General features: G+C 43.2%; 1 protein-coding gene across 3 annotated transcripts; it reads left to right on the plus strand.

Annotated features, from left to right (window-relative positions):
* The first annotated feature begins 486 nt into the window (after positions 1–486).
* Positions 487–14,446, plus strand: LOC139402148 (luc7-like protein 3). Of its 3 annotated transcripts, none has more exons than XM_071146230.1 (10): positions 487–728; positions 5,466–5,572; positions 6,040–6,184; positions 6,339–6,419; positions 8,816–8,920; positions 9,089–9,250; positions 9,486–9,820; positions 10,972–11,132; positions 11,874–12,109; positions 13,819–14,446. In XM_071146230.1, exons 1-9 carry the CDS (start codon positions 630–632, stop codon positions 12,074–12,076), a joined length of 1,398 nt encoding a protein of 465 aa, XP_071002331.1. In that variant the 5' UTR covers positions 487–629; the 3' UTR covers positions 12,077–12,109; positions 13,819–14,446. The 3 variants fall into 3 exon arrangements, with proteins under 3 accessions (XP_071002331.1, XP_071002330.1, XP_071002332.1); XM_071146229.1 differs by having other exon boundaries at positions 523–728; positions 9,483–9,820; XM_071146231.1 differs by having other exon boundaries at positions 630–728; positions 6,342–6,419; positions 9,483–9,820.
* Positions 14,447–15,802: the final 1,356 nt, after the last annotated feature.

A 15,802-nucleotide genomic window follows, 5' to 3' on the forward strand; every position in this document is an offset into this window, starting at 1 on the left:
TTTTGATATCAATGTGCGAGGTGATTTGTAGATCAGTCAGTCGGCAGTCGCCTGCAGTCATTTTGATGCTCTCCAACACGGCCTCTGTCTTCCATCTGCAATCACTGAAACATGGAAATATGGCGGTGTGGGAACAAAAAGTTAAATTGATACACACCTTTATAGGGTTAGGGTTAAGGTTCCCACACAGCCATATTAAGGTTCCCACACAGCCATATTTCAGTATATATAATATATCGGTGATATTAAAGATAAGATCCTTATGCTTCTAAAACCTCACTGCAAGCGATGGTAGTTAATTTTCAGACCAAGCGTCAGGGCTCTTAATAAACCCCCATACAGAATACGCCTTCGCCCAATAACTCGTATGTGGGAGTCATGATGATCAAGGGCTAGTGGGGGAACAAGAGTGGATGTTACAGGACATCCTAGCAGAGGGTGGCGTAATTTCTCATACAGCGGCGGGTTCAGGTTCCGCACACGGATGCACAGTGGGGTAGCGACTGTTGCTGAATGCGAACGGCTGCCATTTTGATCTGAAATAACTAGGATCTGTGTTTCTTTGGCGCAATAATAAATGGTTTAACTTAGTAGATACAATAGCTTTTTGCTTTCAGTTTTGACGCGAAATGCTTTCCGCAGCCCAGTTACTCGATGAGTTGATGGGTCGAGACAGAAACTTGGCCCCCGACGAGAAACGATGCAACGTACGCTGGGACCACGAGACCGTAAGTTAGCCACTTTGTTAGCTTTAGCCAGCTCGCTGGAAACAATTTCGTCCGGTTCTTGTTTTCAGTGAGTCGTTTTATAGGTAGGTAGCTAGCAAACTGACGTTGATATTGATGTGTTTGCTTAAACGTAATAGCTGGCTACATTACATGATGCTCGCTAGCTAACAGCATCCTAACTAGCTATGAACTAACGACCGCCAGGGTCGGGTGTTAGCTAGCTAGGTAGTAAGTTAACGCGTTAGCTACAATTGAGGACAGCATGTTCCTCTCAGGCCCAACCCCCTGACCCACGAATCCGCATTCAACATTTAAACTAACGAGCAACACTGGCCCTGTACTATATATAGCTCGCTAGATAATGTTATATAGTAGTTAATGAGTAACTTCGCCAAAGACAACATACGAGTTTGCTAACGACGGCTAGCTACAGGTCCACTGACAACTGGGCTAGCTGGTTTGCTTAAATAAAAACAAGTGGGTACTTTTAACGTTATTTGCAGACATCAGCCGAATGTGAAACCGTAATGGAGAGACACTAACGTTAGGTAGCTGCGAATTTCAGTCAACATTGACATTTGTATTGGCTCAAAGTTAGACATTAGCTAGCTTAGTAACCTATGTCGTTGTCAATGTAACGTTAGCTAGTTAATCAAGTTGCATGAGTCTTGAGTCAAATCACATTTTATTGGTCGCATACACATATTTAGTATCTGTTATTGCGGGTGTAGCCAAATGCTTGTGTTCCTCCTAGCTCCAACAGTGGAGTAATATCTAACAATGTACACATCTAAAAAGTAATGTAACATGCAGTGCATTCGGAAAGTATTCAGACCCCTTGGCTTTTTCCACATTGTTACATAACAGCATTCTAAAATTGATTAAATTGTTGTCCCCTCAATCTACACACAATACCCCATAATTACAAAAATGTTATTTTTTTTGCAAATGTATTAATAATTTATAAAAACGAACATTTACACAAGTTTTCAGGGCTCCTGAGTGGCGCAGCGGTCTAAGGCACTGCATCTCATCTCAGTCCCTGGTTTGAATCCAGGCTGTATTACATCCGGCTGTGATTGGGATTCCCATAAGGCGGCGCACAATTGGCCCAGCGTTTTCCTAGGCCGTCATTGAAAATAAGAATTTGTTCTTAACTGACTTGCCTAGTTAAATAAATAAATAAAATAAGTATTGTGGCCTTTTTTTGTGGCCCAGTACTTTGTTGAAGCACCTTTTGGCAGCGATTACAGCCTCAAGTCTTCTTGGGTATGATGTTACAACCTGTATTTGGGGAGTTAATCCCTTCAATGCAGATCCTCTCAAGCTCTGTCAGGTTGGATGGAGAGCTTCACTGCACAGCTATTTTCAGATCTCCACCAGAGATGTTCGATCGGGTTCAAGTCCGGACTTTGGCTGGGCCACTCAAGGACATTGAGGCTTGTCATGAAGCCACTCCTGCGTCTTCTTGGCTCTGTGCTTAGGGTCGTTGTCCTGTTGGAAGGTGAACCTTTGCCCCAGTCTGAGGTCCTGAGCGCTCTGGAGTTGAGCGGTGCCTGCTTTCCCCCAGACGTGACGCTTGACATTCAGGCCAAAGATTTCATCAGACCAGAGTAGCTTATTTCTCATGGTCTGAGTTAGGGATGCACAATATATCGGTGAACATATCGGAATCAGCCAATATTAGCTAAAAATGCCAATATCGGTATCGGCCCGATATCTAGTTTCACACCGATGTCAAAGCTGTCGTGCATATCTATATAATGTAGGTAATGATGTAATGACACCACGTAAAATGTTGTGCAGCACAGCATCCCTAACCGAGCCCACAATGTCTGCTGTGTGGATCGAGCAGTCAACAAGTTGAGCAGTCATTTGAAAGAGTAAGACATTTTCAGTGAGACAACTCAAAGGCAAAATCCATTAAAGCCAAGATAATGGAATTCATTGCTCTTGACAATCAACCGTTCTCTGTCGTGGGGTAGTTGGCTTTCGCCGACTGGTCGAGCACCGGTACACACTACCAAGCGCGATAGTTTTCAGATGTTGTCCTACTGGAGTTACACAGTAATAGCATCACTGCTGTTAGCTTCACGACATACATAAATTTAGGAGATGTTTATTTTTTTGCTATCTTTCAAAGATAATTCATACAAATCCAAATAACTTGACAGATCTTCACTGTAAAGGTTTTAAACACTGTTTCCCATGCTTGTTCATTGAACCATAAATAATTCATGAAAATGCTCCTGTGGAACGGTCGTTAAGACACTAACAGCTTACAGACAATTGGGTCACAGTTATGAGAACTTAGGACACTAAAGAGGCCTTTCTACTGACTCTGAAAAACACAAAGAAAGATGCCCAGGGTCCCGGCTCATCTGTGTGAACGTGCCTTAGGCATGCTGCAAGGAGGCATGAGGACTGCAGATGTGGCCAGGGCAATGAATTGCAATGTCTGTACTGTGAGACGCCTCAGACAGAGCGACAGGACGGACAGCTGATCGTCCTCGCAGTGGCAGACCACGTGTAACAACACCTGCACAGGATCGGTACATCCGAACTTCACACCTGCGGGACAAGTACAGGATGGCAACCACAACTGCCCGAGTTACACCAGGAACACACAATCCCTCCAACAGTTCTGACTGTCCGCAGTAGGCTGAGAGAGGCTGGACTGAGGGTTTGTTGGCCTGTTGTAAGACAGGTCCTCACCAGACATCACCGGCAACAATGTCGCCTATGGGCAAAAACCCACCGTCGCTGCACCAGACAGGTTTGGCAAAAAGTGCTCTTCACTGACGAGTTGTGGTTTTGTCTCACCAGAAGTGATGGCCTGTACTCTGGATCTGGATCGATTTGGAGGTGGAGGGTCCGTCGTGGTCTGGGGCGGTGTGTCACAGCATCATCGGACTGAGCTTGTTGTCATTGCAGGCAATCTCAACTCTGTGCATTACAGGGAAGACATCCTCCTCCCTCATGTGGTACCCTTCTGCAGGCTCATCCTGACATGACCCTCCAGCAATGCAATTCCACCAGCCATACTGCTCGTTCTGTGCATGATTTCCAGCAAGACAGCAAAGTCAGTGTTCTGCCATGGCCAGTGAAGAACCCGGATCTCAATCCCATTGAGCACGTCTGGGACCTGTTGGATCGGAGGGTGAGGGCTAGGGCCACCCCCCCCAGAAATGTCCGGGAACTTGGTGTAAGGGCGGGGTAACATCTCACAGCAAGAACTGGCAAATCTGGTGCAGTCCATGAGGAGGAGATGCACTGCAGTACTTAATGCAGCTGATGGCCACACCAGATACTGATGTTTACTTTTTAAATTCTGGTTAGTGTGTGTAACCTTTTTATTGAACTAGGTAAGTTAGTTAAGAACAAATTCTTATTTACGATGACGGCCAAACTCGGACGCCTCTGGGCCAATTGTGCGCTGCCCTATGGGACTCCCAATCACGGCCGGATCTGGTAGAGCCTGGATTCATACCATGGACTGTAGTTACGACTCTTGCACTGAGATGCAGTGCCTTAGACCGCTGCGTCCGTGTGTGTCTTAACTATTTAACTGAACTAGAATGCTTAAAAGCCTACTAAAATTTAAAATATCTTATCGGTATCGTTTTATTTGGCAAGGAAAATATCGGATATTGGTATCGGCCAAAAATGTCATATCGTTACATCAGTAGTCTGAGTCCTTTAGGTACCTTTTGGCAAACTCCAAACGGATTGTCATGCGTCTTTTAATGTTTAGTGGCTTTCGTCTGGCCACTCTATCATAAAGGCCTGATTGGTGGAGTGCTGTAGAGATGGTTGTCCTGGAAGGAACTCTGGAGCTCTGTCGGTGACCATGGGGTTCTTGGACACCTCCCTGACCAAGGCCCTTCTCCCCCGACTGCTCAGTTTGGCCGGGCGGCCAGCTCTAGGAAGAGTCTTGGTGGTTCCGAACTTCATCCATTTAATAATGGAGGCCACTGTTCTTGGGGACCTTCAATTCTGCAGACATTCTTTGGTACACTTCCCCAGATCTGTGCTTCAACACAATCGACAATTCCTTGTTTGGTTTTTGCTCTGAAATGCACTGTCAACTGTGGGACCTTATATAGACAGCTGTGTGCGTATCCAAATCATGTCAAATTAATTTAATTTACCACAGGTGGACTCCAATCACATTGTAGAAACATCTCAAGGATGATCAATGGAAACATGATGCAACTGAGCGCAATTTTGAGTCTCATAGCGAAGGGCCTGAATGCTTATTTAAATAAGGTATTTCTAATTTTTTTTTTGTGTATTTTTATGCAACATTTTCTAAACCTGTTTTTGCTTTGTCATTGTGGTATTGTGTGTAGATTGAGGGGATTTTCTGTTCACTTAATCAATTCTAGAATAAGGCTGTAACGTTACAAAAAGTGAAGGGGTCTGAGTACTTTCCTAACGCACTGTGTGTATGATGGGCCAAATGGTTACCTCTAAAAAATATTAGAATTGGCATTGTTACCAAAGCAAAAGTCACTAGCTACTAATTTGGTTCATCAGTGAGATTAGGCTAATCAATGTTTGAAGATGCATGTTTGATAGAAGATCCATGTTGCATTTCCCAACCAGTTTGCAAGCAACATTTTTGGCAGGCCCGGCATTGAAGAGGTTTTGGGTTTTGTGGCTTCTTATTTCCCAAAATCATGCAACTGTTGGCTCACTAATGACGTGGCTTATCTTTTCTCCCTTCCCTTGCAGACCTGTAAGTACTATCTCTGTGGATTCTGCCCTGCAGAATTATTCACAAACACCCGGTCTGACTTGGGTCCCTGTGAAAAAATCCACGATGAAAACCTTAGGAAAATGTAAGTTTGACCTTTTTTTCCCATCACTTTTTGTTGTTTGTGTTATAATTAAGCAATAAGGCCCGAGGGGTGTGGTATATGGCCAATATAACATTCGTAACCAGTTTATAATAGCAATAAGGCCCAAGGGGGGTGTGGCATATTGCGAATATACCACGTCTTACATCTGTTCTTAGGGACGACACAACGCAGAGTTCCTGGATACAGCCCGTAGCCATGGTATATTAACCATATACCACACCCCTTCAGGCCTTATTGCTATTATAAACTGGTTGCCAATGTAATTAGAAAGGTAAACAAGTAATTTTGTATTATACCTGTGGTATATTTAAGCAATAAAACCTGGGGGGTGTGGTATATGGACAATATACCATGACTAAGGGCTGTCCTTAAACTAGTATCACATGTCTATAGCGTATAACATGGAATTACAGGTGTATAACCCTTTTCATCCCTATGTGCACCAGGTATGAGAAGAGCTCCCGGTTCATGAAGGAGGGCTATGAGAGGGACTTCCTGCGCTACCTGCAGTCTCTCCTGGCCGAGGTGGAGAGGAGGATCCGCAGGGGCCACGCCCGTCTAGCCCTGTCGCAGGCCCAGCAGGCCGCAGGAGTAAGAATATATATATAGATATACTCAGTCAATGCCCATAGGTTCGCCACTATAGAGAACACAGAACTCAACATGGAAACCTAGGCCAACCCTTGTATTCGGTTTGTCATGTTCATCAATGTTGTTAGATTATGCTGACTGGACCTTTCTCCAGCAGGGGCCTGGTGGTCCTGTGGGGAAGAACGAGGAGAAAGCTACAGTCCTGACAGAGAAGATCGAGGACCTAGTCATGCAGGTGAGCTGCCTGGGTTTACTAAAACATTACATTCCTCCATTGAGCACAATTACAGTTGAAGTCGGAAGTTTACACTTAGGTTGCAGTCATTAAAACTTGTTTTTCAACCACTCCACAAATGTCTTGTTTACCTCTCTAGGGTTCGTGGGACGCTAACGTCCCACCTGACCAACATCCAGTGAAAGTGCAGTGCGCCAAATTCAAACAACAGAAATATCACAATTAAAATTCCTCAAACATACATGTATTATACACCATTTTAAAGATAAACTTGTTGTTAATCCCACCACAGTGTCCGATTTCAAAAAAGCTTTACGGAAAAAGCACACCATGGAATAATCTGATTACAGTGCTCAGAGACCAAAACAAGCAATACAGATACATGTTATGGAGTCAACAAAAGTCAGAAATAGCATTATAAATATTCACTTACCTTTGATCTTCATCAGAATGCACTCCCAGGAATCTCAGTTCCACAAATGTTTGTTTTGTTCGATAAATGTCCAAATACCTCCTTTTTGTTCGCATTTAGTACAGTAATCCAAATGCGCAGGCACTAGGTCCAGACAATGTCAAAAAAGTTATATTACAGTTTCTTAGAACATGTCAAACGATGTATATAATCAATCTTTAGGATGTTTTTATCTTAAACCTTCAATAATGTTTCAATCGGAGAATTCTCTTTAGAAATGAAAGGGAACGGAGCTAACTCTCACGGGCGCACGCCTGACTGAGCACATGGCCTTCTGGCAGACCCATGACTCAATCAGCTCTCATTCTCTCCCACCTCACAGTAGAAGCCTGAAACAAGGTTGTAAAGACTGTTGACATCTAGTGGAAGCTTTAGGAAGTGCAATATGACCCCACAGACCCTGTATATTGGATAGGCAAAAACTTGAAAACCTACAGACCTCAGATTTCCTGCTTCCTGGTTGGATTTTTTTCTCGGGTTTTTGCCTGCCATATGAGTAATGTTATACTCACATACATCATTCAAACAGTTTTAGACACTTCAGAGTGTTCTATCCAAATCTACTAATAATATGCATATCCTAGCATCTGGGCCTGAGTAGCAGGCAGTTTACTCTGGGCACACTTTTCATCCGGATGTGAAAATACTGCCCCCTACCCCAAAGAAGTTAACAGTTTCTGGAGAGACCTGAAAATAGCTGTGCAGTGAAGCTCTCCCTCCAACCTGACAGAGCATAGTTTTGGCAAGTCAGTTAGGACATCTACTTTGTGCATGACACAAGTAATATTTCCAACAATTGTTTACAGACAGATTATTTCACTTATAATTCACTATCACAATTCCAGTGGGTTTACAGAAGTTTACATACACTAAGTTGACTGTGCCTTTAAACAGCTTGGAAAATTCCAGAAAATGATGTCAGGGCTTTAGAAGCTTCTGATAGGCTAATTGACATAATTTGAGTCAATTAGAGGTGTACCTGTGTATGTATTTCAAGGCATACCTTCAAACTCAGTGCCTCTTTGCTTGGCATCATGGGAAAATCAAAATAAATCAGCCAAGACCTCAGAAAAAATGTAGACCTCCACAAGTCTGGTTCATTATTGGGAGCAATTTCCAAACGCCTAAAGGTACCATGTTCATCTGTACAAACAATAGTATGCAAGTTTAAACACCATGGGACCACGCAGCCGTCATACCGCTTAGGAAGGGGACACGTTCTGTCTCCTAGAGATGAACGTACTTTGGTGCGAGAAGTGCAAATCAATCCCAGAACAACAGCAATAAACCCTGTGAAGATGCTGGAGGAAACGGGTACAAAAGTATTTATATCCACAGTAAAACGAGTCCTATATCGACATAACCTGAAAGGCTGCTCAGCAAGGAAGAAGCCACTGCTCCAAAACCGCAATAAAAAAGCCAGAGTAGGGTTTGCAACTGTACATGGGGACAAGGATCATACTTTTTGGAGAATTGTTCTCTGGTCTGATGAAACGGAAATAGAACTGTTTATAGTGGTATATAGTGGTGATCCTAACTTTTACTATAATAACTTTTACTATAATTAAATGTCAGGAATTGTGAAACTGATTTTAAATGTATTTGGCTAAGGTGTATGTAAACTTCTGACTTCAACTGTACATGGACCCTACACTACCGTTCAAAAGTTTGGGGTCACCTAGAAATGTCCTAGTTCTTGGTCCAATAAAATTACATCAAATTGGTCAGAAATACAGTGTAGACATTGTTTGCTTTTATTTTTTCTTTCAAAAACAAGGACATTTCTAAGTGACCACAAACTTTTGAAATGTAGTGTACATGCATCCATCATGTGAAGGCCTACATTCATGCAGGACACATACTCTGGAGTGAGTAAGTTGTTTTCTATGTCAACAAAGTTGCCGTTTGTATGTACTGTGTTCAGATCGAGGAGTTGGGCTCTGAGGGCAGAGTGGAGGAGGCCCAGGGGATGATGAAACTGGTGGAACAGCTAAAGGATGAGCGAGAGCTGCTCAGCTCCACCCCCTCGGTGAGTTACTCCCGGTTCTTTCTCACTCCATCAGCATTGAGATCAACTCAGTTATCTATTTAGTAAGCCTTTAGTATGAATTCAATACTGTGAACACCCGGGGAGGAATGCATTTTTGGTTGAAAGTACTGTACTTGTAAAACTAAAAGTTATCCTGATTGATTCCAGACGATTGAGACCTTTGCGGCCCAGGAGAAACAGATGGAGGTGTGTGAGGTGTGCGGGGCGTTCCTCATTGTGGGAGACGCCCAGTCCCGGGTGGATGACCACCTGATGGGCAAGCAGCACATGGGCTACGCCAAGATCAAATCCACTGTGGAGGAGCTCAAGGTAAGGTTTGAAGGATTGTTCACTCCCAAGTCAATGTTTGTTTGTCAAGATTCCATATATGCCATTTGTTGTACTGTATGCTTTAATACCCATGAAAAGGAAGTATAATTTAATCATTTTGACTGTTGCTGTTTTGAAAGACCAGTATGTTGATATTGCTGATGCAGAAAAACATTCGGTCATATAATTTAATTGTTCATCATGAATGATGAATGAATGATTTTCTGTTAAGGAGAAGTTGAATCGGCGATCCGAAGACCCCGCCGGAGAAGACAAGGGAGAGCTAGAAAGCAAGGACTGGGAGCGTGAGAGGGAGGAGAGGGAGACTAAGCGCAAGTTGGAAGAGGAGGAGAAAGAGAAGGAGAAGGAGAAAGAGCGCGAGAAGGAGAAGGAGAAAGAGAGGGAGCGAGTGAAGGAGCGGGAGAGAGAGAGGGAGCGAGAGAGGGAGAAGAGAGGAAGGAGGAGCCACTCGAATAGCCGCCACTCCAGCCGGGCGTCGGACCGTAAGAGGAGTCGTTCCCGGGAACGCCGGCGGTCCAGGAGCAAGGAGAGGGAGCGCAAACGTAGCAGGTACTGTACTGTATGGCACGTAGACTAGTCTTATGGCTGATTCACACTATAGGTCGACCCCCAACTGTACTGTGCTGGCTCGTTCATTTTCCTTTCAAATGGTATTTTCCAGCACGGTCCCAGCAACTACGGTGGATGCTTAACCCATAAGAGTCTAAGCTGGGGGAGGGGGTCTACTAAGCTATAAGGAATTGTGTTAAGGTCATACCAAATATTATTTTGCTATTTGATTTGGTATTTTAAGACTCCTTGTATCACACTTTCTTAAAATAAATGTTAAACATATTTGATGAAAACATTTTTTGGCCTTACTCCTATTAGCCTATACAAACGCATTGAATAACAGATTCACTACATGGAAAAACAAATGGTCCCAAAAAGACATCTGAAGGTAGTTTGTACTGAAGTGTCTGTCCTACATTGAGAGATTATTATTTTATTTTTAAACATGTATTTAACCCCTTATTTTTTCCAATTAACAGTCCATATATACTTCCATAAATGTTTTCAACTGGTACCGGTGGTCCTTCAGACCAGTCTTGAGGCCTTAGAGCAGAACAACAGACATGTTCTTGAGGCTCACCTTTTACATATTAGTGTGTACCCCAAACTGTTTGGATGCTACAGACAGAAGTTGGCAGTTTGGCTGTAATGACTTCTGACGAGTCCCAAGACGCTTGTGGGGATCGTAGAGCAAAACGGAGAACACCATCGTGTTCATGCCAGTCTCATCTTTCCATAGAGGGGTCATAGTAGTTCGGACGCTACAGACGATTTTGCGAGAAGAGTGATTTTTCGGGATGTCTCATGGTCTGACAAACACCGCATCACTGCAGATGCAGAAGTGTTAACATAGGTGGATGCAGTGGATTGAGACACATCCATTGCAAAAACAACATATCTCTACCTTAATCTGAAATATTTTTATGGAGATATTATTATTATTATTATGCTAATTAGTTTTCCGTGGGGTGCGGACATCGACCTTAGGGGGTTAACCAGCCCAGTACAGTTCTGCCTGGCCCTATAATGTTAATCAGGTATCACAGTTCATGTGTTTGTGAAAAACTCTCACTCGTTGAACGTTCCACTGCTCTGCTCTTGAGTGTGTCGTGGATTAACATGTTCCTGTGTCCTGTGTTTTTCCACAGAAGCCGGGACAGGGACCGGGAGAGGCGGCGCAGCCGGGAGCGTTCGGACAGGAAACGGCGCTCCCGCAGCCGTGAGAGGAAGAGGTCCCGCAGCTCGGAGCGCAAGTCTCACCGCCACCGGAGCCGCAGCCGGGACAAGGACAGGACGTCCAGAGACAAAGGTGAGACATGGGACAAAAGTTGTCAAACACATTTAGAATAATCACAACTCAGATCTTGCAGGTTTCTTGCAGCAATAGCAGGTTTTTTTTCTGAATCTAAAAGGGGCTTAGGTGGTGGACGTGGCAATGCGTGCGGTCCATCCGTCGGCGTGGCTGAATTTTAGAGAATATTTTAGAGGCGGTGTAGAGAAATGTTTGAATTTAAGTGAATTTCTTAGTTATACAAATTTCCCCATTGAGCTGCGAGAAAATGTTTGTTTTAAAGCTAATTTCTTGCAATTCTATTCATTTTGCCATTGCTAATGCGGTGCTCTTTTACTCAAACATAAAATCAATACTGCTAAATTCATATTTTTTAAATTCTCCTCGACTGTCTAGCTTTTCTTTTGGTGATTGTTAGATCTCAAAGACTACCATTTCTTTCCCTATTATTTATTCTAAATACTCTATTTGGTTTGTCGTTTAAGTTTACACCGAAGCGGTTTCCATCCCTAAAATTTACAGATTGGACTTAGGTGGCCTGAAAAACACTTAGGCGGCCCGCCCAAAGATTTAAACGGCAGAAAAATCCCTGACTAGACCTTTTACCCACGTTTGGTTTAGTGACTCCACACTTGTGATTGAGCTGGTGATGCAACAACATTTGGACCATAATGGTCCCTACTGAATTCAGTGTGATCTGAAGTGTGTCCTACTCTAGAAGTCTTTGTCATGACTGTTTCATACCTCCATCCCTCCCAGAGCGTAAGGAGCCGGAGGAGAGGAGAAGCAGCTCCAAGAAGGACGAGGTGTTAGAGGATGACAAGCCTTCCTCTGACGTGGCCAAGCCTGGGCCCGTGGAGACTGAGGCTCCTGCCTCCACTCTGGGCCTGGCCCTTCTGGCCAGGGTCAACGGGGCTGCTCAAGACGAACTCCATTCTGAAGGTGACACTCAGTCCAATTAAAACTGATCTGATAGGACCTCAGATCAGGCTCAGGTAAGTGCGCCCTCCCCCGTCATCCTGGCTCTCAAAACACACACCCCTCCCCCATCTTCCCTCTCAAACCTCCCCCTCCTGTTCTCCTCTCCCCCTGTTTACTTTCAGTTCTATTGCCTTTGATTTGTATGTTGTATCTTTATCCTGTTGTTTTGGATATAGTGCATCGTAAGTATGCACTGAAGATGGAGCTAGACCGATGATGAGAGAAGAAGGTAGAAACAGAGGTCACAAAGCCCAGAGGGAAAGACCAGTGTAGTCCTGAAAAACATACCTGGAGGTACCCCTCGTTTTGTATCGGTTATATACATGCATACATATTATATATCTCTATATTTGGTCTATTGGACAAAAATCTCTTCTAAATTTAAATCCAAGCATTTCTTTCTGCCTGTATTGCCTCTTGTATATTTTTTTTCTCTTCAGTGATGGTGGCAGTAACCATGTCTTTTAATATGTCGATTTTCATAGCCTATGGAATTAAATTAAATTAAATTAAAGTGACTGTTTGTCTAGAAATGTGGACATGTATCCACACATAGACACACTGCATTTTACAGATACTTTAAGTAAAGTGAAGCTATATATGGAAGGATCCATACTATTTCTTTGACCTACTGAATGCACAGTCTAAAACCATTTTTTCTCCCACTGCCATGGATATTGTGTTCTATATACAGCTCTCTGTTCTCTGATATGTATTGTAACACAGTGTGTTGGTTAGCATTGGGCTGATGATGGAAGGGTAGGGGTTAATGAATGATTGCAGCTGACTTCCATACCTCACACAGCGTTGGTGTTGAGTGAGTGAGCGACCTCATGAAAGAAAAAGGCAAATTAATAAACCCTCAAGGATCAAACTGTCAAACTATTCAGGTACTCACCCAGGTACTCCTTTCTCTACCCACATCCATTTCTACTGAATGCTGTTGCCTGTGAGCTTACTGCTCTTTATCATGACTAAAGCTTGATGTGTATTGTTTTTTGGTTTCTCCTTTGCTTTTTTTGGTGTTTTTTTCATCTTTTAAAGGTTGTTTTGAAGTATTTATTATCAGGAAGTGATGATGATGATGATAAGAGGTACAGGTGAACTTGTTTGATATCCTCCAGCTGTCTAGTTTAATTAGATGTGGTACTTATTAGTGGACCTGCCTTTCAGGACTTCATTGACTTTGAAAGTGTACCAATTTCTATTATTTACATGCTGTTAATTGAAAACACTTAATTTTGGCCCATGTTTGATATTGATTGTTATATCTATCATCCAACTAACATTCCTCAGTTTAGGTTTGTCTACAGTTCATTTTATGGTAAAGGGGATATCAAGCAGGTTCCATAATCTCAAAATAGGATGGTTAAAGCTTTTAAAGTTGAGTTCTATTGCCTTATACTGTGTCCCAAACTGAGTGTGAAGAGCAGGGCGGCCATCGTCAGCTAATGTCCACTAACATTAAAGGGCTGTTGGAGAAACGTCCACAAAATTCCAGGATGTTCCCTGCTCCAAAAATGCAATTTAGTTTTCCCCAATGTTTGCTAGTGTTAGTTTTAGTTTATTTTCCAGTTCGTTAGATTAGTTACCATTCCTCTGTGACATGTCTATAGGGGGATTTCTGTATGTATAGTTGATGATAACAGCTTGTGGCTGCTACAAGCTGTGTTACCAGGATCTTTGCTAATGTGTCACCTCTTTGACCGTTTGTGCACCCCAGGGGACGCTGGGAAATCTGGAGGAGGAAGATCTGAAGACCACCTGTCGCTCCACCCTGAACCTGTCTCTGCGCTGCTTAAAACAAGGTGAACCACAGATGTAGTGGCTTATTAAAACAACTGTGACATCTAAATCACAACAAAAGACACGTGTGTAAAGGTGCCCTCTATTGTCCTCCTGTTGTTTTTTTTGGAAGATCACATTTTTAGCGCAGGACCAGACATTCTTCATTCAGTTTTCTGTTGTATTTCTTTCCTTCATCGTTTCTGATATAAAGGACCTTGTCTAGTAGCTGCTGAGGTAGAATGGTACATTAAGGCTTTTATCTATGTTCTGTTGCTCATGCAGTTTAGGACAAATAAAAACCGTGCTTGTTTTGGTTTGTAATGTCAGGTTTCCACTCTTTCACGGTTTGACTTTTTTTGGGAAATCAGTTTGGGAAGTGTTTGTACAATGTTAGTCAGGAGCATCTCTTTCTCTCCTCTCTCCTTCCCACCCACCAGATCTCACACCCACTGACTGATCTCTCTAGCCCTTACTGTAAAATATAGTGAGATTTGAATTGATCTTTTTTTGTTCTGATTTTTAAACCTGTTCATCTTGATCAATAAAAAGAGAGCTTGAATGATGTCTGTGGATTTGTTTGCCTCTTGTGTTAGGAGTGCTGATTTAGGGTCAGTTTGGCCTTTTAAGTCTTAATAAATAAGAGGTTGGAACTGATCCCGACAACAGCATTTCTACTCTGAGATGCTTTGTGAATACAGACCCCGGCTCATTAGAATCTACTTCGAGGATGAGCCCCACTGGCTCTGTATAAAACCCAGAGATTTTCATTCATCAACGGTAGCTGACTCTCACTCCATCTTTGTCTCTTTCACTTGCTCTCTCTTTTTGGGACGGCAGGTAGCCTAGTGGTTAAGCAACTGGCTAGGTATTCCCTGTCTACCATCCAGCAGCAAGATGGGAGCTAGATAACTGAGGGAGTTTGGTCTGATTATGGTCCTAATAAGGATGCTTCACTAGCCTCTCGCCCTTCCCTGGATCACACTTTAGGGCCGACCTAAACCCCACTGTGCTGGCTCAGCAACTATAGTGAATATAACTTCTAGTGAATGTGTAACGAGGCCAGCCCCATTAGCCTAGTTTGGCTTAGTCGCGCCTTTTTATTGGTGTGATTTCGGCTTTTCAGTCTCAGAACTGACCTTGTCAACCCAGCAGGCAATTAGACAACGCAGCGGGCGTTTCTAGACATGATCAGAGCAGTGTAATTAATAATTAAGGGTGGTGGGGTCAGTGTACAGGCTGGGTTTGTGCCTGCCTCCTGTGGCTGGTCTGAGTGACCACTGGAGCCCAGCCAACTGCTTAAGGATTAGTGCCAAGGTCCAAGTGATTGTACTGGGTGTAGACTGCACCTGCCTCTTACAGAGGGGAATTGGGTCTAGGGCTTGGAGCTTGTAGCCCGATTGATGATAAATCGTGATTAGGGCCAAAAGGTTTCCCAAACCAAGTGACCTGCAGGCCATAAAGTATTAGCAATTGAGAATATTTGATTAAACAATTCAAAACCATATCTAATAACACTATCATTAAACACTGATAGCAATGGTTTTATCACAGAGACAAGGGCCGGAATCATAAACTCAGCGAAAAAGGGAAGGTCCCCTTTTCAGGACCCTGTCTTTCAAAGATAATTAGTAAAAATCCAAATAACTTAACAGATCTTCATTGTAAAGGGTTCAAACACTGTTTCCCATGCTTGTTCATTGAACCATAAACAATTAATGAACATGCACCTGTGGAACGGTTGTGAAGACACTAACAGCTTACAGATATGAAAACTTAGGACACTAAAGAGGCCTTTCTACTGATTCTGAAAAACACCAAAAGAAAGATGCCCAGGGTCCCTGCTCATCTGCGTAAATGTGGCATAGGCATTCTGCAAGGAGGCATGAGGATTGCAGATGTGGCTAGGGCAATGAATTGCA

Source organism: Oncorhynchus clarkii, unplaced genomic scaffold (genome assembly GCF_045791955.1).
Source record: "Oncorhynchus clarkii lewisi isolate Uvic-CL-2024 unplaced genomic scaffold, UVic_Ocla_1.0 unplaced_contig_780_pilon_pilon, whole genome shotgun sequence".
Classification (NCBI taxonomy): Eukaryota; Metazoa; Chordata; class Actinopteri; order Salmoniformes; family Salmonidae; genus Oncorhynchus; species Oncorhynchus clarkii.

Coding starts and splice junctions, on each gene's coding strand:
- LOC139402148 (XM_071146229.1), top strand. CDS start 630: ATGCTTTCCGCAGCCCAGTTACTCGATGAGTTGATGGGTCGAGACAGA. Junction 729..5,465: donor TACGCTGGGACCACGAGACC/GTAAGTTAGCCA, acceptor CTTCCCTTGCAG/ACCTGTAAGTACTATCTCTG. Junction 5,573..6,039: donor GATGAAAACCTTAGGAAAAT/GTAAGTTTGACC, acceptor TATGTGCACCAG/GTATGAGAAGAGCTCCCGGT.